This window comes from Brachycentrus maculatus, unplaced genomic scaffold (assembly GCF_059751285.1).
Source record: "Brachycentrus maculatus isolate JH-2025_06_01 unplaced genomic scaffold, ASM5975128v1 h1tg000044l, whole genome shotgun sequence".
NCBI lineage: Eukaryota > Metazoa > Arthropoda > Insecta > Trichoptera > Brachycentridae > Brachycentrus > Brachycentrus maculatus.
The window spans coordinates 44327-68880 of NW_028280798.1; the positions used below are offsets into that span (position 1 = coordinate 44327).

At 36.4% G+C, this 24554-nt stretch overlaps 2 protein-coding genes across 2 annotated transcripts in view; both read left to right on the top strand.

Annotated features, from left to right (window-relative positions):
• Positions 1-16297, top strand: part of LOC148312292 (uncharacterized) — a 47188-nt gene extending 30891 nt beyond the window's left edge. The window contains exons 11-17 of the mRNA XM_088277519.1: positions 7517-7601; positions 11208-11928; positions 12184-12335; positions 12886-13004; positions 13113-13215; positions 14340-14591; positions 15537-16297. Coding sequence (XP_088133645.1) covers positions 7517-7601; positions 11208-11928; positions 12184-12335; positions 12886-13004; positions 13113-13215; positions 14340-14591; positions 15537-15712 — 1608 coding nt within the window. The 3' untranslated portion in view covers positions 15713-16297. The remainder of the gene's footprint in view (positions 1-7516; positions 7602-11207; positions 11929-12183; positions 12336-12885; positions 13005-13112; positions 13216-14339; positions 14592-15536) is intronic.
• A 1031-nt stretch (positions 16298-17328) lies between these two features.
• LOC148312294 (uncharacterized) lies at positions 17329-24298 on the top strand. The gene is made up of 2 exons (XM_088277504.1): positions 17329-17739; positions 19424-24298. The coding sequence occupies exons 1-2, from the start codon at positions 17370-17372 to the stop codon at positions 20953-20955; spliced, it is 1902 nt and encodes a 633-aa protein (XP_088133630.1). The 5' UTR covers positions 17329-17369; the 3' UTR covers positions 20956-24298.
• The last annotated feature ends 256 nt before the right edge of the window (positions 24299-24554 follow it).

A 24554-nucleotide genomic window follows, 5' to 3' on the forward strand; every position in this document is an offset into this window, starting at 1 on the left:
TATACATGTTCAAATATAACTTCTTTAAAATATCACATGTTCACTCACACGGGTGAGAAACCCTTCTCGTGCTCAGAATGTAATTACACATGTTTAAATAAAAACTCTTTAAAATTTCACATGTTCACTCACACGGGTGAGCAACCCTTCTCTTGTTCAGAGTGTGATTATAAATGTTCACGGAAAAACAGTTTAAAGGCTCACTTGTTAACTCACACGGGTGAGAAACCCTTCTCTTGTTCAGAATGTAATTATAGATGTTCACAGAAATGGAATTTAAAGGTTCATATTCTAACTCACACGGGTGAGAAACCCTTCTCTTGTTCAGAGTGTGATTATAAATGTTCATTGAAAAAAAGTTTAAAGGCTCACTTGTTCACTCATACGGGTGAGAAACCCTTCTCTTGTTCAGAATGTAATTATAGATGTTCACATAAATCGAATTTAAAGGTTCACATTCTAACTCACACGGGTAAGAAGCCCTTCTCTTGTTCAGAATTTGATTTCACATGTTCAAATAAAATGTCTTTAAGAAATCACACGTCCACCACTCACACAGGTGAGAAGCCTTTCTCTTGTTAAGAATGTGATTCTTTGTATTCTTTGGGCCTCATTTTTTTTATTTCAGTAAATTACGCATTTTATATTTATATCTCAATTTTATTGTTAAAACTGCATATTTTACATTGACGTTAAATATTTCAACATGTCCGAAAATTTTGTTTTTTGAAATAATATGGAATTAAAGAATTGAAGATTGTACGTTTAACAAATTTTCGAAATTTGAAATATCAAAATTTGCTGAAAAATATCAATAATACCGTTTATTGGTTTGACATTTTTTTCTGTATGATAATGATACCATTTTTTCTGTATGATAATAATACCAATAATGAACAAACACGCATTATTTCACAAGATAAAGAGACCCACAAAATCTTACCATGAACAAACATTTGCTAGAACTATAGAAAGAAAATTGTATTGTATATTCTATTGTATATTGTTCTATAGAACAATATAATATCAAAAATGCAAGACTATATTTAAAATAACACTTACTAATATGAGGTAACACAGTCATACAAATCAACCCTCGGCTATTTTATGACATACCCTAAAAATTCGCACGCGCAGATTAAAAATGACAGAAAAACATCGCTAAAAAAATGATGCTATGGACACCATCTGGCGAGGACAAGTATCAGCAATTACCATTTTATAGGGAATAGGTGCGTTTCACAGATACAATTGGAAAAAACAATAAAGCTTTGCCGGTTATTTCATAGGAACCGCTAATAAAAAAATAATCAGTAGGTTTGTAATAAGTTTGAAGCGATTTTAAGATACAATTACAATGTATTATTAATGATTCCTCAATCATAATTTTATGTTTACATTAGTTTTGATTCTAAGGTTGTTTATTAATGAATTCCGTAGTATTTATAACTTTTATCTAAATCTAAATGTACTTAGACTCCAAGTTAAGAATGTCCTAACAAGTAAGTTAATTAATATAAGTTTTCATGCGAAACATAGTGTATTATTACAATAAGTGTGAGAAAGAGACAGATATACATTAAGTATAAGTATAAGCGAGAAGGAGAATACAACCCCTTTCCAAGTGTCCAATAAAAGCGGTTAGCACCCTGTCACTCAGTACCGGTACTCGGATGTGTCGGAGTTCGAGGCTTGATACTTAGTCAGCCAGCTAAGTGCTCAGTCGTCAGTCGAAGTCGTGAAAGCGAGAGTAAAGTAAATAGAGTCCCAAGACACGATGTAGCTAGATGGCCGCCTTCTAGCCGTGAAGGTGCTGCCTTCATGGATCATCCCCTCAACTCTTGGCATAGTGACCCGTCGGATAAACTCTGTAAGAACTAAGTGACTAGTGAAATCGGACTGTTTTAAGGAGACTTAGCCGTATGTTTTTCTTTTCATTTCCACATAGTGGGTAAGTCATTTTTTTCCCAACATATTTTATTAGAAAATAAACTCTGGTAAATGAAGCATTAAGTCTTTAAATTATCCTTCCTTTTAAATCGTCTTTCATCTTAGATGTAAGTTGGGTTCTTCCTTTCTCTCGGGCATTTTCATTTTCATTAGGTCAGATATTTTATCAGTGCTCATTATTTTAATAAAGGGGCATACATGGTGAATCCTAACGACAACGACATAGTTGTTTTTCCTTCATCTCCAGCATACTCGGTATCCAAGGCGCTTTTCCTCGTAATATCGAGCTCCCGATCGCCGGATGTTCCTGTGGCCTCTCGGTCCACGGAGAGACGGATTGTTTCCGTCCGTCCATATGCGTGGTTGCGAAATTTAAATTCACCGCCTTTTCGAGAGAATCTTTGACGGGTCTTTATCAATTTCCCTCATATCACCGTCATCCATTGTTAGAAAATTATTTATTATTAATTAATTCAATTACATTAATTATTCTTTCAAAATTACCAATAAACCCCGCCTCAATATCAAAAAGTAAATATAGCGTGATAATCTCATTATTAACTTTGTGTCTTTGAAACGTAGCACAAAAACTTTGTAACACAAAATTAAATGTAGGTTACTAAATTACTTAATATAAAACAGGTCTCGTGGTGTAGCCAGCTGTGGGGAGGAGGGTCGAATCCGTGCCCGGCGGTTAGGGGAGAGTCATCCCCACATTCAATACTGACAAGTTGTTCCGTGTCAACATTTCGAAGGAGGCCCGCAGCTGGGATGATAACGCCAAGTCCTGCTACTTATATGTATACGAAATTATCAGGATCCCGAAGAGATGGTATTGTCGATTCGACAAGTATCACGTTTACTGAGTGGAATGGGAAGAAGTCATTGGAGAATGCCTTCTTGTGTCGGGAGGAGTAAGCGGACTTAGAAGAAATGATGTGGCGGTGGAGCGAATACTCGCCTGACACGATTCGGGTGCTGAATGTGCCGTCTGAATGCAGAGGCCGCCATTTTCTGTAGCAGGCTACCGGAGGAGCTTCAGGCATTTGAGAGTTCCCAGTGTAATCCACTTAAAGAACCTCTTAGGTTCCTGGCGGTTTAGAAAAAGTCAAAAGATTAGCGACCCTTCTAGATTCGTTATCTAGATATCTAAAAGAACATCTATGGGTGTATTACAAGCTAATTTATTTTAAGCTTATAAGATTAAAATAAATTAAACTTAGAAGATTGCTATAACACGTATTTCATAACATATTGATTAAATTTTTTATCAATAATTTATTGATAGGCTCGTTGATTTGCAACGTCAGGGTGAGGACATCTACTGTTAGTGATCCTTTTTCTTACAATCCTTGAATAGAGGCTTTACTAATTATTCATTTAGTCAACTATCTGTCTTCTACAGCCAACTATGGTTCCATGAGAGTTTTCATGAAACTGGATGGGGATATGTTTCATTTAACTGGTTCGCGTTTAGTTTTAACGTCGTTATATGGATATCACGAGTTGTCACTTATTATATTGTACCTTTAATAAATTTCCTCGTATTTAGGATAATGAAAACACCAAATAATACTTTTAAAAAATATATATAAATATATTTTAGCTGACACTATGAACTTGTGAAAGTCTGATTGGTGTGGGTTGAAATATGTCTTTTTAAACTACTTTTTTGGGCGCACGTGAATTCACATTGTAAGCAAGAGAACGGCTTCACGGCGGCATGAGTTAAAGCGTGTCTATTCAAATTACTTTTCCAGAGAAATGTTAATTTACACTGTGAACAGTGAAACAACTTCTGTCCTCCGGTGTGGGTCAAAGAGTGATTCGTTAAATGGCTTTTTTGGGAGCAAGTAAAGTTGCAGTGCGAACAAGCGAAAGGTTTTTCGCCGGTGTGCGTCATATTGTGTCTTTTGAGGTGGCTTTTTTGGCTGCATGTAAATTTACATTGCGTGCAAGAGAAAGGTCTCTCTCCAGTGTGAATTAATAAATGTTCATTCAAATGGCTTTTTTTTCGGAATGACCCGTTACACTCGGGACATACGTGTGATTTTTCTTTAAGATGAGAGAGCTTAGGTCGTCCAGATTTACGTTTCGTTGACAACTCAACAGATGATATGGAAGATAGATCATTTCGAGAACGAGAAGGCAGATTTATTTTTTCGTCTGGTGACGGTGGTTTCTGGTATGTAAGTATGTTATCCTCCTTTAAACCTGAAATTAAATTAATTTATTTAAGACAAGAACCTTCATAATATTTTGTTCACGAGGTATTTTCTCTATAGATAGTTCAGTTAGTTTAATTAACTCTTGCATATGCAGACGCAGTGATTCTTACTAAACTAACATGAACACTAAATGCGGTGCTTCTTAATATAAAAAAGAAGAGCTGCGAGGGCTGGTGAGAAACGTGTACGTGTATTCAAGGAATGTGATTCGTTCCTGAATATTGATAAATTCAAGAACAGATGAGTAGCTCACTAAAACCAGTTGTAGCAAACAACTAAGCGAACGAAGTCCCGGTGCCAACCCTAATGCTTGAAAAAGTAGACTGAATGCAGTCAAAATGAAATCACTCAGACAAAGCCAGTTATGTAAGATAGATGTTCCAATAGTGAAGAAAGAAGGAAATAATGCCAGGTATTATCGATCAGATAAAAAATGTGTGTTGCGATGGTTTAGGCACGCAGAACGAACAAGTGGGAAAATAAGGATGTAAGAGGAGAATTTAGTTATAAGTAGAATCGGGTAAAAACTGAACAAAGGCTTGATGTGGAAGTGGACAGATCAGGAGTCGGAATAATCGGCCAGCATGTCTGTATGTGTGAGCAGATGCCTAAACGTAAAAAGGCAATGAATGTCTGCAAAGACGAATGTGGCGTTCTTATTGTTGTTTTTCAGTTTTATAACGGGTATAACTTCTATCCGCCTCCATAGTGTAGTGCTTATATAGAAGTGGCATTTGACTATCACGCAGGTGGTCCCGAGTTCAATTCCCAAAGGATTACAATTTGTATACGAGCGTTTTATTCACTCTATTACCTAATTAATATTGCCCGGGACTGGTATCTGAAGCGCTGGACTTGCGACAGACTCGCTTTAATAGAATTGACGATCAAGTAAACTTTGAATCAATTTGATGCAGTGTCCTAAGCCCCATATAAGGGCTGACCCTTATATGGTGTTTAGGACATACTGATAATGTAGTATTACTTACTGTAACCACATTCGGTTGTGAGCGGATCCAAGCATTCGTGTTTAGTTTCAGTATCAGATATATCTTCTTGCCCATTCCGGAGTTCGTCACCTCCATCGCTATCTGTCTCTGCTTCAGTTTTGACAATGGGAACTTCTGGGTAAAGAGAATGAGGAAATAAATGTGGCACGCGTTGCGTAATACCTCCGGAATTTGATTCTCCTTTCTCAGTTGGACAACTATCCTCAACTAAATCTGTCGGTTCAGCCTTTACTTGACTTGAAGGGCATTCCATTTATCTTCATTCCTCTACTGATATCTCTACATAATATAAATATGACGTCCGTAACGAAAAACATACGACGTTGTACATCACTTAATTTAGATCACGTATTGATGACAGGTCTTTGGATGTTGTCATTTAAAAAATAAACCCATAGACAATTTTGACAGAATCCTTTCAAGAATTCGGGTAGGTCCTTTTTAAAGCTGTACCTCCGCCCCCGTTGAGTTTATCGGGAATGTGATATTTTAACAAAGGGCTAAGTCAAACTACAAAATTGCATATGAACGACAGTTGTGAAAGGAGCGTTCGTGAATATTTCGAACCATTTTTAAGTTTCTATCTAGTATTGTTATTGTGTTCTGCGAAGAGATGAAAAATGATCCTAAAAATTACGCTTGTTTCAAAGGGTGGTATTCAATAGCTAAGACCGGTGATTATACACACGGAAACATTATAGACACTATGTTGGCACACACAGCGTCCATAGGGTGATTTTGTGATTTGGTCATCTCTCTCTCGTTAGCGAGACTTTACAGGTAGGTTTTTTTATGGGAAATTGCTATCATCACTCGGGAGGAATATCTAATTTAACATATATATATATATATATATATATATATATATATATATATATATATATATATATATATATATATATATATATATATATATATATATATATATATATATATATATATATATATATATATATATATATATATATATATATATATATATATATATATATATATATATATATATATATATATATATATATATATATATATATATATATATATATATATATATATATATATATATATATATATATATATATATATATATATATATATATATATATATATATATATATATATATATATATATATATATATATATATATATATATATATATATATATATATATATATATATATATATATATATATATATATATATATATATATATATATATATATATATATATATATATATATATATATATATATATATATATATATATATATATATATATATATATATATATATATATATATACATATATGCATACTGAAGTTGTTATATAAAATTTATATTCCGACTTGTCTTCTTACATAAACCTTCCTAGAATTTGTCATATTGTCCAAACATCGTAAACCAATAAGAGATGTACCAAGCGGCGTTTTCCAAACTGTTGTTTTCTCACAATTCCGCAACCTCCAATCTTTCATTAAAAAATTATTTGAATTTGGATGTTCAATTAATGTTACTTGTTGTTATCTTGTGATAGTGAATGTAGTTGAAAAGAGTAACAGAGGAAGACAGAGGTAAACACGGCGTGATTAGGTCAGGAGTTGTTATAATCGGCGGGTATGTATGAGCAGACGCATGAATTGGAAAAAGCGAAAAAAAATGAACATTCAAAGCATTGATAACTTTGTGGTATGGTAATATAACACTCTCCTTATCATTCATCCCTCACTTTGTGTAATACCACTTTTATAAACACATATACGTGACAACCCGTTTCGGAATAATCATTCCATCATCAGGTCATTCAAATAAAATTATCCCGATTTGACATTTGTGCAAAAATACAAATTTCGAAAGACAGAAAGAAGACAAACATGAATCACAATGGGAATATTTTTAATAGTGGACCTTAAGTGGAGATTATGGGTAGGTCTTTATTAATCGTCTTACTTATTTCTAATTTTTCTAAATTATCTCAACTAAGATCAGTTTTATTAACATGTCATGATTTATTACAATTATGGTCTTCGGATATAAGGTGATTAGCAAATTCATATTTATTATTGAGGCACGTTAGATGTTATTAATTGAATTTAACAAAAGTTTACCTGTATCATTGTTTGTATTAAAAGCTGGACGAATGTTTTTTGGTAAATTATTAGAATAATGTCGCCTTCTATTCTATCTACCTACCCTTGAGGGAAGCAGCGAGATAATTAGTTAGTCGGTTTAACAGTTTTACATTAGCTGACAAATGCCTTTGCTTACTTATTGATAATAGCAGCAAGTCATATCGCACAAGTCAGCTGATATGGGATGAAAAACTACAGAGAGTACACTGGATCAGTTCAGTTGTTCGAGCAATCAGCTACTGCGAGCTACGTAGCCAGGCTTGGACCAACACTGCATCGGGAGGTAAGTTCGGTTAGTTTTTAATTAGATTCAATTCAATTTATTTATTGATAATTAACATACACATTACAAACTAAAATTTAAACCGTATACATTAACAAAAAATCGAAAATAAGCAAGAATACTCTTGTTAAAAATCCCGCTTCGGACACATGGTACAGATATCCAGCGTGATAAAGTTCAGCATATCTTCCTACAGGCATAACCATCGGTAGGTTGGTCCTGTATATAGGAATGGGAAACAATTTATGCCGACGCTGTCTTGGCTAACTATCAAGAACACACAGACCGATATACTCTGTATAATTTCAGGATTATCGATCATACTGCGCAACAATTGATAAAAATACGTAATCAAATACACATTCCTTGTAGTCTCTGAACTGTTGTAGCCAAAAATACCCTGGAGAAACTCGGTCGGGTAGAGCCGAGGATAATAGCCGTACTCTCTCATGTAGAGATACCTCAGAAACTTCTTTTGGACCTTCTCTACCATAAGAGAGTAGTTAAGCTCGTGTGGCCCCCAGATCATGGAGCCACTCTGGAGTTATAAAGAGTTCTCAGCACGCGGGTATTTTGGAAAACCCATAAGGAGAACTATCCTAACATTTTCAATGCATAGTAGTGGTCCTATGTCTACACATAGGCTCAACTCAATAGGCAATTGCTTCTTTCTGAAATTGAACTTGTCTGGTGAGCTACCTATACAAATTCCCTCTTTACAGTTTTTTAAATATTTTTTTTTTATCATTTAATAATATTTTAATATTAGTTTATATAAATTAGAACATCAGATTAACAACAAAGCATAAAATGCGAACTTTAAATATTTATTAAGTACCTTCTTCTTTAAAACGTATAACTCATAAAATACATATCGCTCACTCCTTTCAACAACGTCATATATCAAAAATCGTCAATTTTCAGCTGTGCATGTTTTCGGAATCCCCAGAAAATGTACTATGTCCCAGCAAAAGCGGCATATTTTCAACTCAACATTTACCCGCCACAGGGCAGAAAGTGTTGTTTTTGCAATTTGAAAGAAAAGGTATTGTTTCATTATTTTTTAAAAATATACTAAATATTTTTCAAATGGAGAAAAAACATTTAACCTAAAAACATCTGTTGCCCAGTAAAAAGTTCAATTATTGGCTTGATATATTTTTAATACACTTTATTATATTTATACATTAAAAACGATCTGCTGAAAAATGTTTTATTTTAATGACGTGGCTGAAGGAGTGCGCGATATTTGCAAACATTTTGCATTTTCATCATTTAGATTTTCTGTTTTCGGTTAAAATAAAAAATAAAATATATGTATATAAAAATATATTAGTACTATTAATCTCTTTTTATTTCTGAAATCAATTGTATTCTTGCCAGTGCGTTTTATTATAACCCAAAATAAAATGTATACTCACATACAGGGCATGCCTTTGTGGAATCTTTTTTAAAATAATATTACATATTTTTTGTACTTGTAATTATAATACATGTATTGTGAAAGGCAAAAGAATTGAATATAAAGATGAATATGTTATAACCAAATTAATGATTGAAAGTAGGTGTTATTATTATTAATAAACATTATAATTCAATATGATGATTAATTTTTATTATTATCTCCATAGGAAGGTTGTTTCAGTACTTAGTTCCCAAAGTTCTTTTGAAATTGTTCGGTATTGCATTTCGGTACTGTAAAGTCATGTTTATTTCTTAAAAACGAACTTTTGTATATATATATATATATATATATATATATATATATATATATATATATATATATATATATATATATATATATATATATATATATACATATATATATATACATATATATATATATATATATATATATATATATATATATATATATATATATATATATATATATATATATATATATAGTCTATTATTGAGAAACCAATAAGAATATTATAAATGTATGCTTATATAATTTGAATATTAAGTAAATTGAATATATACTTAATTGGTCATTAAAACGCAATAAATTATCTGCTTATAAAGTTTATTTAATAATTGAACGATATATTTACAGCAACTCGACATTTACAGTTTATATGACGCCGCGTTTAGTTACATTTTATATAATATTTCATACAGGGGGGGACGAAAACATGTGCCACGTTTCAAATTATCGTCAAAAGGACTCGAGATTTGATATTTTATATTTAATAATGGGCCACACTCCGTAGTGGTCAGCACGCTGGGCTACCGTTCCGGAGGTCCCGGGCTGGATACCTGGGGGGCAGTAATAAAAATACAAGTGATTTTTTTTAGTGTAATATTTATTCAATATTACCCTGGACTGGTTACCCGAAGCGGAGGGTTGATCACCTTTCCTTCATGTCTTAACGATCAAGTTAATACTGCGTTCATATGATGCAGTGCCCTATGCACCATTGGGTGCGGATAAGGGTTCGAAGAAGAATAATTCATCTGTTTTTCATCACGCCCATATTTACGAATTACAATAATGTGCCCTTACTGAGTTTACAAATTAGTGAACAAGTATTTGGACACACTCAAAATGTTGTAAATAAATACAAATTCTGTTTTAAAGCGTTTCTCATACATGTGAATATAATCCAGAATTCGGACCTCACTCATAGATGTCTGTAGTGAACTCTCGCGTAATCTGTTTCAAGTTTGATCAATATATTTAGAAGTTTCAAGGATTTCAGTAGTCTGTAAAATGATCACTTAAACCAGCCTATGACGGTCGTATGCCCAGTAAATACCCAGACTACTTATGTTGAGATGTCAAAAATTATGTTTTTAGTAAAAAATCATTGGTTGACAATAATTTGTCAGCCACTTGACGGATATCATCTTTTCCACTTTACAGAAAAAAATATAAATATCTCCATCACTCAAATTTATTTTTATATTTCATAAAAAAACTTATTACAAAATATACTGCAGCTGTCTAGTTTACAAATGTGAAACATGATTGACGTACGACGCCATTTGCAAAAATTGTAACGTCTTCCAATATGATGATACATTTTGCGCCACCCTATATAACTATTTTTTTTTCATTAATCGTGGTTCATTTGCTTGATGGACAGTTTAAATTTAAATTTGACATTTTAGAGATAGTAAAAAAAATATATGTTGAAAAAAGGAGCTGATACTCTCGTATAAGTAAACTAAACGGAACAACTAGCGACATGAATTATGTGTTTCATGATAAATAAATAATGAACTTCTTCGTCTCTTGCACATTCTTAGATCTCCTTGTGCCACTTTCAAGTACTTGACAAACTTGATCATGCCAAGTTTTCCTCGGTCTTCCTCTGCTCTATGTATTTCAAACTACATTCGCATGGTAAATTTGCTTACCTTTCTTTCCACTCATTCGTTCCACGTGTCCACACCTTTCTTAATTTGATGGGTAACGTTTATCTCAGCCTTGCGTTCTTTCCTTGTGGACATCTATCATACATCGTCATGCCGCACTGAGAGATCGCCTTTCGACTACATTCAGTATATTTTCGTCCTTCTTTCGCCAACTCCATGCCCGTGGGTTTTATAATATATATAAATATAATTAATTTTGTAAATCGCTCGTAAATGTTTCAGCCATGGCGTTGTTCTTGACACTAATGCTCTGCACGCTGATCTTCCTCCTGACTTTGATAATCCTCGGATATATTTACTTCACGTGGGATTTCGACTATTGGAAGAGGAGAAATGTCCGGTCGATCAAGCCCATCCCGGTTTTCGGCAATTTCGGCAGCTGGGCTTTGCTGAAAACCGACATCGGGGGAATGTTCAGAGAAATATACGAGCAGGCCAAGGGACTCGACTACGTGGGGATCTGGGTGTTCAGGAAACCAGCTCTCGTGATCATATCGCCCGATCTCGCCAAGGCCATCCTGGTGAAGGACTTCAACCATTTCGCCGACAGGTCCATCCAGGCCGACAGGAACTACGACCCGCTGGGCTCGGACAACCTGTTCTTCGGCAAGAACCCGCACTGGAAGATCATGCGAGGTAAGCTGACGCATCTCTTCTCGTCGGCTAAGATGAAAAACATGTTCGGCCTGATGAAGGAGATCGCCGAAGACATCCAGGAATGTATAGCCCGGCTGGACGGAGCGTCGGCGGAGGTTCGGGACATGTGCGCTAGATTCACTACGGACGTGATCGCGACGACGTCGTACGGATTGAAGGCAAATACTCTTCTAGACGAAACCGCGCCTTTCAACGTGTTCAGGAAGAAATTACTGGACTTCCGGTTCTTTAGATCGATCGAATTCATGTCGATGTTCTTCTTGCAAGGATTTGCCAAGTTTTGGAAGTGAGTAGACACTTTTTTCATCATTTTTTTTTCAGAAATAACTAACTATCACGCCGCTTCCCGGCTAGCGTAAGCAGAGAGATTAGATTATCATACCACTCTGTCTTTGTAATTAATCTTCGCGTTTTCCATATTAATGCATCTCCTCATATACAGCCACTCATTATTTCCGCTTCTGACTCAATCGCGCGCAAGCATTTCAAATACTTTAATATGCCCAAAATTATTATTTAAAAATCGTTGGCGTATTTACAGGTCTCAGGTATTTGAAACCGAATTGGCGGATTGGATGAGGACAGTGTTTTGGAAAACAGTAGACGAGAGACAGAGGACGCAGGAAGAAAGGAACGACCTAATAGGAACGCTCATCTCTCTCAAGGACCAGACCCGGGCGACCGACGAAATCAGTAAGAAAACTATGCATCGGCATGCAATCATACCACACGAGGACTAGCCAATCTAAGTCAAGCAGAGACAACAGAAGAGTTGTCGTCGTAAAGTCGTCAACTAGTTGTATAGTTGTAAACGAATGGCAATCGTTAGTTGTCTCCTTCTCCGTGGCTCCATCCCAACATATCGTCTGTATGGACTGTTGTGGTCAGCTTTCCTCGTCCTCGGGTTGTAGGTCCTTCTCTCATGGACAACGTCACCTAGGTCTATACCTTCGAATCATATTACCATGATTCGAGTGCATGGTTTAGGTGACATCTCACTCTTTTGATCTTGCTCTAGATGGATTTCGATAAAGATCCATAGCAATTGCCAGTTCACAGTATGATCAGGTTCTCTACATCCTATGTGCCCATGCCACCTCCAATTGCAAATTACCTACCTTACTTTTGATGCCTGTTACAGCCAGGCTTCCACGAACGCGTGAACTCCTTGTTTTGGTTCTAGAAGAGACTTGGCATTCGTGGTTCAGCAGATTCTACGTATAATTTTGATGTCCTTTTTCAGAATTTGAAGGTGACAGTCTTGTGGCGCAATCCGCCATTTTCTTTACTGCTGGAAATGAATCGTCCAGTACGACTATGTCCCTTCTTCTGTATCACTTGGCTCTTCAACCCGACATCCAGGTGAGTTGAGTTCGGACAGACCTTTATTGGCAAGAAGCGCTGCATCGTCAGCAGACAACAACAATATTATACATTTATTTTAAGAATCCTTTTTCTTTCTTCACACAGGATAAATTGGCTGATGAAATTATTGGTTCCATAAGGAAGTCGGGAGGAGAAGTTACATATGACAGTCTTCAGGACATGACTTATTTGGAGATGTGCGTTAAAGGTATGTACAAGTCTTCTTCTTCTTCGCACTCAACAGTGTATAAGGCACTGCAGCTAATTGATGCAAAGTTGATCGATGTCAGTCTTATGACTCAGGTACATTATCTACAATATATAAATAAAAATGTAAATATTTTTCACACGATTTTTAGGTGGGTCCGTATCTGTAGTCCATTGTTCACAAATCTGGGTTTTAAAATATGTAACTATTTTAACATGTAATTTCACATTATCTGACACCCTTTTAATGTATGTAAGATACTAAACCGAATTATTTTACATACTGGAAGGTACCCGAAAGTATAATTTCAAAAAAATATGCCAATTTGTCCAGTATTTAATAAAGAAAAAATGTTAATCAAATAAGATTGCAATTTTATTTTTGGTACTTTTCCACAACATTTTAGTGTGTTCAAATACTTCAATCTTGCATATCCAAATAAAAGGGTATCTGTTTTATTTATAAAAGCTTTGTCAATCCAACATAGATAGCTTCTGAGAATTCATGTTCTGTGTCATGAAATTGAGGATATATGTAAAAGTTACAAAAATTTGAGTAGTTTGATTTGTCAATCGTGGGTAGAAAATGGTGAATGTTGCACGTGTGTTAAGTGATAACCTAACCAGCCTATGATAGGTCGTAAGCAACGTTAATACCTAGACTTCCATATTCTTCTTCATCTATGTTGTGATGCGATTTTTTTTCAAATAAAATGTGCCACAAAGGAACCCCTAAAATTTTGAGATGGAGACCTTGAGAGAATAAAAAAAACGTGCGAAGCCTCAAAAAGGATGGAAAAATGGAAGGATATGAAAGAGACCTATATTCAGCAGTGGAGGATAGAAGGCCAAAGAAGGAGAAGAAGAAGAAGCCACAAAGTATCAGAAAAAAAAACCTTCAAGAAAAAATAAAACATGTTTTTGCCACAGAGACAGAAGTCTCTTCATCAGCCTTCTGTCTTCCACTGCTGAACATAGGCCTCTTCCATTCCCTTCGTTCGGTTGCTATTTGCAGTCAGTTTCTACCATCGTTTTGAGGTCTTCCAATGTCTCTTATTCTCCCAAGGTCCATATATCAACACTTTTGGGGTCCTGATTTGCAATATGTCCCACCCATTGCTTCAGAAACACTTCGCATGTACCCTCCTCTGCCTTTCCTGGATCGAGAGTGTACGATCCCATACCGAGTGCCGGGCTCCGAGCTGGTGATCGAGAAGGGGACGTACGTGTACGTCCCGTTGATGGGGATGCAGACGGACCCCGCGCACTTCCAGGACCCTACCCGCTTCAACCCGGAGAGGTTCGACAAGCAGCGCGGAGACCAGGTCAAACCGTTCACCTTCATACCATTCGGAGAAGGACCCAGGAATTGCATTGGTGGGTTGCTCGATATATTCGTCATTTTTTCTTCAATGTTTTTTGCAGATAATTTAAGACTAGACTCCCCAACCCTGCTCGATACCCAACCTAACCTAACCTAACCTAACCCAACCCTGCTTCATATTTCCCTACGTTCTGCGTGCCGGATAATCTTTATATAATATAAATAATAAAAAAATGAAGAGGCCATAATTGGCCTCTTCATTTTTTTATTATTTAATATTTATTTAAAAAGTTGTATAATTTCTGTACATCTCTACTTAATACAATCTTATTATTTTAGTTGCGTTCTGTCTTTTCAAAAAAAAAGACCGAGCTCTTGTGCTTGGAGAGGGACTTTTTTCTTATTTTTTTGTTGGTAGTATCAAATTATACCTATACATTTAAAAAAATCAGTAGTTCCAGACTAGAGTTTGAATTGAACCATGTTATGCAGAAATCATCCAACTCACAATGTGCAAATTTTTTTAATTAATCAAACAATAAATCTAAAAAAAAAATATGTTTGAAATATCCATGACAGGTTTTAACATTATTCACGTTAAAAAGATTGACGTATATTACAAAATATTACAGAAAATATTACAGAAAAAATCCATGTGGTTCGAATGTGTTCGATTTTGAACTAGAAGAAAACAAACAGTTCGCTGAAACCATCCAAGATGGTTGGATGGATGTGTTCATTCTCTCTCTCTCTCTCTCTCTCTCTCTCGTTCTAACTGAGGAAACAGGAAGAATATGGAAGGCTGGTTTTAATAACCTCAACCAGCCTATGACGCTCGTAAGCCCCGTAAATGTCCAGACTTCCATATTCTTATTTATCTACGAGTTTGTATAATTTCTGGGTTTTCTGCATAACACGGTCCAATTATGGTTTATTGAATTATAATATGTGACTTTCTTTAAATTTAACGAATATTGTAATTTTATAATTTTTTTCAGGGGAAAGATATGGAATGCTCCAGACTAGGCTGGGTTTGATATACATTCTAAGGAGGTTCCGAGTAGAAAAGTCCTCTAAAACCCAGATTCCCCTCGTATGGCAGTCTTTGGCCCTTTCTCCTACTGCCAGAGACGGGATTCATCTGAAATTCGTCGAACGGGATGATAAAATATAAAAACTTAAAATTAAAACGTTGTCAAACTCGACAAATACTCACAACCAAGTTTCCATTGAAAGCTCTCCCGGATCTGGCACAGAAGCATCTAGGCCCCCACAGCCCCGACCAGCACAGCTGACAGACACGGATTTGCAGAAAATGTTCAGTCATCGTATTTCCCCCTCGACCATTGCCAAGCGACATTCTATTACGGATGCCTTTCATAAGTTACCAAACGATTGTGGCTGAACCATGGCCCGGAGCTATTATTGACTTAATAGCGAACTCACAAACAGCTATCTATCAGTGGGCAGACATACGTCTGCCTGCTTATAGAGGATACAAAGCCACACAACTCATCTTTTTTGTTTTTGCAAACGTGCTTCACCTTTTCTACTTATATGTGTCTCCTCATTACCATATACACACATAACCGCCGGTTGTTCCGACTATTCACTTCCGTTCGTTGAGTCTTCCTCTGATTTAACTTATATTAATAAGATAACAAATCTTCTTATGAATCCTTCATCTCGTGAGTCCACTGAGAGTGAGAAGAAATTACTTTGGATGTAACATTCAATAACAATAAAATATTTTCCATTTTGTCGTTTTTTTATGAAGCACCATTTTAATTAATAAAATCAATACAATATTTGATTAGCACAATCAAATATTGTATTGATTTTACCTTGTACTGGTTCTATACAATTAATTTCATTACCTACATCGACGGAGTTTGGTTAAATATTGTATTTAATAAAAACATGAATCACCAAACAACCGGCATTTTCTCCTGAATATCCGGAATATCCTCATTCCAGAACCCGAGACTTCGGCCGGAAGCTTAGGTAAGTACTTAGCCGTTGCTCTTCGAAATCTAATTACGCGTTATTGTCTATGAATGGCATTATTGTCTATGTATCGCTGTCGGTGGCGTCGTGCTTAGTCTGAAAGGTAATTATTATAATAATTATTAATTTCATGTATCCTAATTTGTTGTTATAATATACTTATTTCATTGATGGAAATGATCGTTCTATCATGTCAATGCGTATGTAGGTAAAATGAATGGATTACCCCTTAATAACGAAGATCAATAAAGACAGTAACTGTCAGAATTGAACAAAATTGTACTTTTCAAAATTTCAGTGAAGTGCCTGTCAATCATGGGTAGAATGGTGATTGCAATACAGTGAATAAAGTAATCAATTGAGCAGATTTATCTTCTTCTTCTTATTCTACCTTTTCTAGATCCTAAGGATCTGTTTGTGCCTCCGCTTGTAGCTCTTGGGATGTTGACTCTTAGCTGTCTTTTCACCTTTTTGGAGGTCTGCGTCCTTCAGGGATTCCTTGAAAGGCGATACGGGAAGTCTGTCATCTGACATTCTGTTAACGTGATCATTCCAGTATCGCCTTCGTTGTCGTCCCCATCTCACGGGGACAAATTTATCTGATATATACATATTATTATATGACATATTATGTCGATAAATACATCTTATTATTTAAAAAAAACTATATTTTTACCACTAGTCAGGTAGGGTAGGCACTACTTGGGTGCCTATGTGGTACGCAGGCCACCGCTAATATTACCGTGTCCTTTTCTTAATTGAATTCCGGTTTTCTTCAGTTTGCAGATACACTGCCGAAACTCAACTCGAAGTTTAAAAAACAGATGGAGCCTACTTTAGCTCCAGCCAAGGCTGAACCGGGAAATGCAGAAGGGGATCCTATCCTTCTCTCTGCCGGAGAAGGAGCACTACTCGAGGGTTACTGTAATTTACGACATTGTTATGTCGACTTGTCGTACTCCAGGATTACTTACCCAGATGATCCTGTGATCAAGGAGGAACCAGGAAGTGATGATGATACTCTCCATACTGGGGAATACCTGAACGAGGAGCCAGCTGCGTCGGGCACTGCTACTGATCTGCACCGCAAACTAATATCTAGCGATATCAGGATACTCACCGAGATAGATATTGATCATCCCGACATCAAACGAGAATGCGCGGAATCCTCGAGCAGACTTGAAGCTGAATCTAGTAAGTAACATTTTGTTGTATGAAGTAAACAATCTCCACATTTATGACGCGGTTTCAGCTCTCTAGACGCCGAGCGTAGCGCATTTCATTCCTCCCTCGGCCCTCCGACTTGTATAACAAAATTGTTCTCCCAAATTAGTAGACACTAGTATGATTACTAACCGTTCATGGCATACATTGTCCAGAAGACCTGAAAAGGTTCTTTACTGAAAACGTGGGCTTTCAAATAATTCAATAGACAAGCTAACAGGGATTTCCAATTCGCATTCGGTAAAATTCTATACCGTACCATCTAGAATTAACACCATGGAATCAATACTGGATCTAATCTAATTTTTATCTAGAATAGCTTCTTATCTAGAATAGCTTCTTATCCTAGCTAAGCAATTTTTTTTGGCTTAGTATTGATACAGTATGGCCGATTTTTAAGCCAAAGTTGAGGGATGACCGCGTATTTAATATCATAAGTATATAAAGTGATCGCTTAAGCCAGCCAAATCCCAGGTCGTAAGCCCTGGAATGCTCAGATTTCCATTTTCTTTCATAAAAAGGGAACAATGATACATGTTTCACATGACATTGAGACACCTTTAAAATTGACATCTCATCCGTTAGGTGAATCCATTGTCCGATATAATGAATAATATCAATATTTTATTTATTGTTTCGGCATTTACTTTGTCGTAAGACATGTTAAAATGATTAAGGAAACACTTGTTTTTATACGACTTGAGTTTTTATTTTATTTATGACTACTAGTTTCGGAAGCTAAGCTTCCATCTTCAGGTCTGAATAATAACTTAAATATAAAATTTAAAAAAACTGTTCTATAAATAAGGAGAGGGGTAAGTTAGGGAGAGGAGGGGTTAGTAAAGGGGGCTTAAGAAGAACTTTAATTTGCCATAGTGGTAGTATTAAAGATTTTATTTTTAATAAAAACCCCAAACTCCAAATCTATACGGGTTTCCCAAACTACACAAAATAAATGTTCCCATTAGACCAGTTGTATCATACTTAATCATTTAATTATCTGTCACAAACTTTTTTCACCAACATATAGCATAAAGAATATTTTAGTATTTATCAATGAATCCAAAATTTTTAATATTCCTTCTAAAGCTAAAATTATTTCATTTGATATTGTAAATTTATTCACAAACGTCCCAATAGAGGATGTTTAAAGTGTTTTTTTATGAAACTACTATGCGATTCAGATTTAGATATTTTTTATACGTAAAAGAGATGACTCTAATTTATGATATTTGTACACCTCAAAATTATTTTGAATTTAATAGCTTAATTAATGAACAACGAGACGGACTCCCAATGGGTTCTCCTCTTTCGCCAGTTTTAGCTGCAAACAATAAAACAAATGTTTCCTTAATCATTTTAATATCAATATTGATAAAAATTTGTATTAGAAAAATTGCGAACGCGATTGCGTTCTCACTCTGTGGATGGCACCCTAATCGTTCCCAGTACGCTTGCAAATGTGCCCCGACTCTTTGTTGTATGATTGCTTTTTTTATTGAAATTCGAGAAAAAAATACTGATATCAATTTAAGTTTTAGCTATTATTTATTAATCACTCTCATTTATTATTTAATGGTGATAAGATGATCAGTTCTATGTTTTTGTGATGCTTTATTTCAGTGTAGTGAAGTAATTTTCTTTTTGTTTTTAGATTTAGTGAGAAGTGTTACATCTACACGTTTAGAGAATTCTCAGCACTCTCCTCCTAACGGTCTCGGAGAAATTACATCATCGTGCTCAATGAAACGGGATCTTCGGTTACGTAAGATTATTCACACAGGAAAGAAAGAATTATCTTGTTCAGAGTGTGATTACACAAGCTCAACTAAAACTTCTTTAAAATATCACATGTTCACTCACACGGGTGAGAAACCCTTCTCTTGTTCTGAGTGTGATTACACATGTTCACAGAAAGGGCATTTAAAGGTTCACAAGTTCACTCACACGGGCGAGAAACCCTTCTCTTGTGCGGAATGTAATTTTAGAAGTTCGCAGAAAAAGAGTCTAAAGGCTCACATGTTCACTCACACGGGCGAGAAACCCTTCGCTTGTTCAGAGTGTGATTATAAATCTTACCGGAAAAACAATTTAAAGATTCACATGTTAACTCACACGCGTGAGCAACCCTTCTCTTGTTCAGAGTGTGATTATAAATGTTCACAGAAAGAGCATTTAAAGGTTCACTTGTTCACTCACACGGGTGAGAAACCCTTCGCTTGTTCAGAGTGTGATTATAAATGTTCACATAAAGGGCATTTAAAGGTTCACAAGTTCACTCACACGGGCGAGAAACCCTTCTCTTGTTCAGAGTGTAATTATAAATCTTCATATAAAGGGCGTTTAAAGGTTCACAAGTTCACTCACACGGGCGAGAAACCCTTCTCTTGTTCGGAGTGTAATTTTAGAAGTTCGCAGAAAAAGAGTCTAAAGGCTCACATGTTCACTCACACGGGCGAGAAACCCTTCGCTTGTTCAGAGTGTGATTTTAAATCTTACCGGAAATACGATTTAAAGATTCACATGTTAACTCACACGGGTGAGAAACCCTTCGCTTGTTCAGAGTGTGATTATAAATCTTCATATAAAGGGCGTTTAAAGGTTCACAAGTTCACTCACACGGGCGAGAAACCCTTCGCTTGTTCAGAGTGTGATTATAAATGTTCACAGAAAGAGAATTTAACGGTTCACATGTTCACTCACACGGGTGAGCAACCCTTCTCTTGTTCAGAGTGTGATTATAAATCTTCACATAAAGGGCATTTAAAGGTTCACAAGTTCACTCACACGGGCGAGAAACCCTTCTCTTGTTCAGAGTGTGATTACACATGTTCACAGAAAGGGCATTTAAAGGTTCACAAGTTCACTCACACGGGCGAGAAACCCTTCTCTTGTTCAGAGTGTGATTACACATGTTCACAGAAAGGGTATTTAAAGGTTCACAAGTTCACTCACACGGGCGAGAAACCCTTCTCTTGTGCGGAGTGTAATTTTAGAAGTTCGCAGAAAAAGAGTCTAAAGGCTCACGTGTTCACTCACACGGGTGAGAAACCCTTCGCTTGTTCAGAGTGTGATTATAAATCTTCACATAAAGGGCGTTTAAAGGTTCACAAGTTCACTCACACGGGCGAGAAACCCTTCGCTTATTCAGAGTGTGATTATAAATGTTCACAGAAAGAGAATTAAACGGTTCACATGTTCACTCACACGGGTGAGCAACCCTTCTCTTGTTCAGAGTGTGATTATAAATCTTCACATAAAGGGCGTTTAAAGGTTCACAAGTTCACTCACACGGGCGAGAAACCCTTCTCTTGTTCAGAGTGTGATTACACATGTTCACAGAAAGGGCGTTTAAAGGTTCACAAGTTCACTCACACGGGCTTGAAACCCTTCTCTTGTGCGGAGTGTAATTTTAGAAGTTCGCAGAAAAAGAATCTAAAGGCTCACATGTTCACTCACACGGGCGAGAAACCCTTCGCTTGTTCAGAGTGTGATTATAAATGTTCACAGAAAGAGAATTTAACGGTTCACATGTTCACTCACACGGGCGAGAAACCCTTCGCTTGTTCAGAGTGTGATTATAAATGTTCACAGAAAGAGAATTTAACGGTTCACATGTTCACTCACGCGGGCTTGAAACCCTTCTCTTGTGCGGAGTGTAATTTTAGAAGTTCGCAGAAAAAGAGTCTAAAGGCTCACATATTCACTCACACGGGTGAGAAACCCTTCGCTTGTTCAGAGTGTGATTATAAATGTTCACATAAAGGGCATTTAAAGGTTCACAAGTTCACTCACACGGGTGAGCCACCCTTCGCTTATTCAGAGTGTGATTGTAAATCTTCACATAAAGGGCGTTTAAAGGTTCACAAGTTCACTCACACGGGCGAGAAACCCTTCGCTTGTTCAGAGTGTGATTATAAATGTTCACAGAAAGAGAATTAAACGGTTCACATGTTCACTCACACGGGCTTGAAACCCTTCTCTTGTGCGGAGTGTAATTTTAGAAGTTCGCAGAAAAAGAGTCTAAAGGCTCACATATTCACTCACACGGGTGAGAAACCCTTCGCTTGTTCAGAGTGTGATTATAAATGTTCACATAAAGGGCATTTAAAGGTTCACAAGTTCACTCACACGGGTGAGCAACCCTTCTCTTGTTCAGAGTGTGATTATAAATCTTCACATGAAGGGCGTTTAAAGGTTCACAAGTTCACTCACACGGGCGAGAAACCCTTCTCTTGTTCAGAGTGTGATTACGCATGTTCACAGGAAGGGCATTTAAAGGTTCACAAGTTCACTCACACGGGCGAGAAACCCTTCGCTTGTTCAGAGTGTGATTATAAATGTTCACAGAAAGAGAATTTAACGGTTCACATGTTCACATGTTCACTCACACGGGCGAGAAACCCTTCGCTTGTTCAGAGTGTGATTATAAATGTTCACAGAAAGAGAATTTAACGGTTCACATGTTCACTCACACGGGTGAGCAACCCTTCGCTTATTCAGAGTGTGATTGTAAATCTTCACATAAAGGGCGTTTAAAGGTTCACAAGTTCACTCACACGGGCGAGAAACCCTTCGCTTGTTCAGAGTGTGATTATGAATATTCACAGAAAGAGAATTTAACGGTTCACATGTTCACTCACACGGGTGAGCAACCCTTCTCTTGTTCAGAGTGTGATTATAAATCTTCACATAAAGGGCGTTTAAAGGTTCACAAGTTCACTCACACGGGCGAGAAACCCTTCTCTTGTTCAGAGTGTGATTACACATGTTCACAGAAAGGGCATTTAAAGGTTCACAAGTTCACTCACACGGGCGAAAAACCCTTCTCTTGTGCGGAGTGTAATTTTAGAAGTTCGCAGAAAAAGAGTCTAAAGGCTCACGTGTTCACTCACACGGGTGAGAGAAACCCTTCGCTTGTTCAGAGTGTGATTGTAAATCTTCACATAAAGGGCGTTTAAAGGTTCACAAGTTCACTCACACGGGCGAGAAACCCTTCTCTTGTGCGGAGTGTAATTTTAGAAGTTCGCAGAAAAAGAGTCTAAAGGTTCACAAGTTCACTCACACGGGCGAGAAACCCTTCTCTTGTTCAGAGTGTGATTATAAATGTTCACTGAAAGAGCATTTAAAGGTTCACTTGTTTACTCACACGGGTGAGCAACCCTTCTCTTGTTCAGAGTGTGATTATAAATGTTCACAGAAAGAGCATTCAAAGGTTCACTTGTTCACTCACACGGGTGAGCAACCCTTCTCTTGTTCAGAGTGTGATTATAAATGTTTACAGAAAGGGCGTTTAAAGGTTCACAAGTTCACTCACACGGGTAAGAAACCCTTCTCTTGCTCAGAATGTCATTATAGATGTTCACAGAAAGGAATTTTAAAGGCTCACATTTTAACTCATACGGGTTAGAAACCCTTCTCTTGTTCAGAGTGTGAATATTCATGTTCTTAAAAAAACCTCTTTAAGAAATCACATATCCACTCCAGTCGTAACAATCGGCGGGTATGTATGAGGAGATGCATGAACGTGGAAGAGGCGAAGAATGTTTGCAAGGACAGAGTGGTGTGGCGCTCTATTCTCTCTGCCTACCCCTGCGGGAAGCGGCGTGATGGTTATATGGTGAGCAAGTGTTTGTGTTTTGGTGACGGAATGCCAGAGTAGGAGATTTAAAAGAAATGCTTACTTACAGTTTATTTATTGATATAAAATTCTTACACGATTTGATATTAACTTATTATAATTTATCTAATTGATTATTGAACTTTGAATGAAATATGAAGCTAAAATATACGTTCTTTAACAATCAAGCGATGGCAGGCGATTCTCGCCCCCGCGCTCCGGTTGGCTGCTTTTGTTGAATCCGCTCAGTGTTGTCAACCTGACAACACCAAATGGCGTGGCCAGACGGCTACAGTTAGTTAGTTAGTTACATCTCCACTCACACACGTGAGAAGCCCTTCTTTTGTTAAGAGATTACGAGAGCATTTTGTCTTTATGTGCTTTAGGCGCCCCTTACATTCTAGATAGGCTATCGGTGTAATACTGCACTCTGTGAATCGTATATTTAGGTGAAATTGATGAATAAAACTCTCACGAGCAAATAATAAGGAAAGGTTAATGGTAACGAGCAATGATTCGCATAGCGAGTAATAGAGAAAGGGCAATTCCCTTTACGACATTATCTTGTGGGCCGGGACTTCTGCGGCTTGGGAAGGAGTTACCAAGAGAACCTTCGCTTCTGCTTGGAAAATACAGGACTATTGTGAAACGTGTGAGGATAAAAAAACTCACGTATTACCAAAAACCTTTTTAAAAATAAGTGATTATTTTTGGAGAATTGTATAATACATGTACTAGTTATTTATTTGTGAAAATTAAATAATAATAATAGTTTGTTTTGTATACGTGCATTTTTCTTTTGAAGCAATTTTGTTTTTCAATATGTCGCGTGCTGCATGCCATGGAAATAAAATTGCATCAAATGTTTGTGTAACTCCAGATTTTTAATATAAACAAAGCATAAATAAATGGAATAAATTAATCGAGTAATTTTTAACCCACCGGCCTACCTGCTGCCAAACCTTGGCTGTAGGTATATTTTTACATTCGCAAACTAGCCGCAGTTTAAGCCACGCCCCCATGCGTGGTAGTTCATATTATAAAGATACTTCAGTGTGATATCTACAAATCTGTAAAGAAAGCTTTTTGTAATGCATTATTTCTTATAATTTTTATACAAATTTACTGACGACACTTGACGAAAGATGTCCCCGTAAGGATAGAA

Bases quoted from the DNA above. Each gene is read 5' to 3' on its own strand.
- LOC148312294 (XM_088277504.1), top strand. From the start codon at position 17,370: ATGGAGCCTACTTTAGCTCCAGCCAAGGCTGAACCGGGAAATGCAGAA. The intron at 17,740-19,423 runs GTAAGTAACATT...TTTTGTTTTTAG, and splicing joins CAGACTTGAAGCTGAATCTA to ATTTAGTGAGAAGTGTTACA.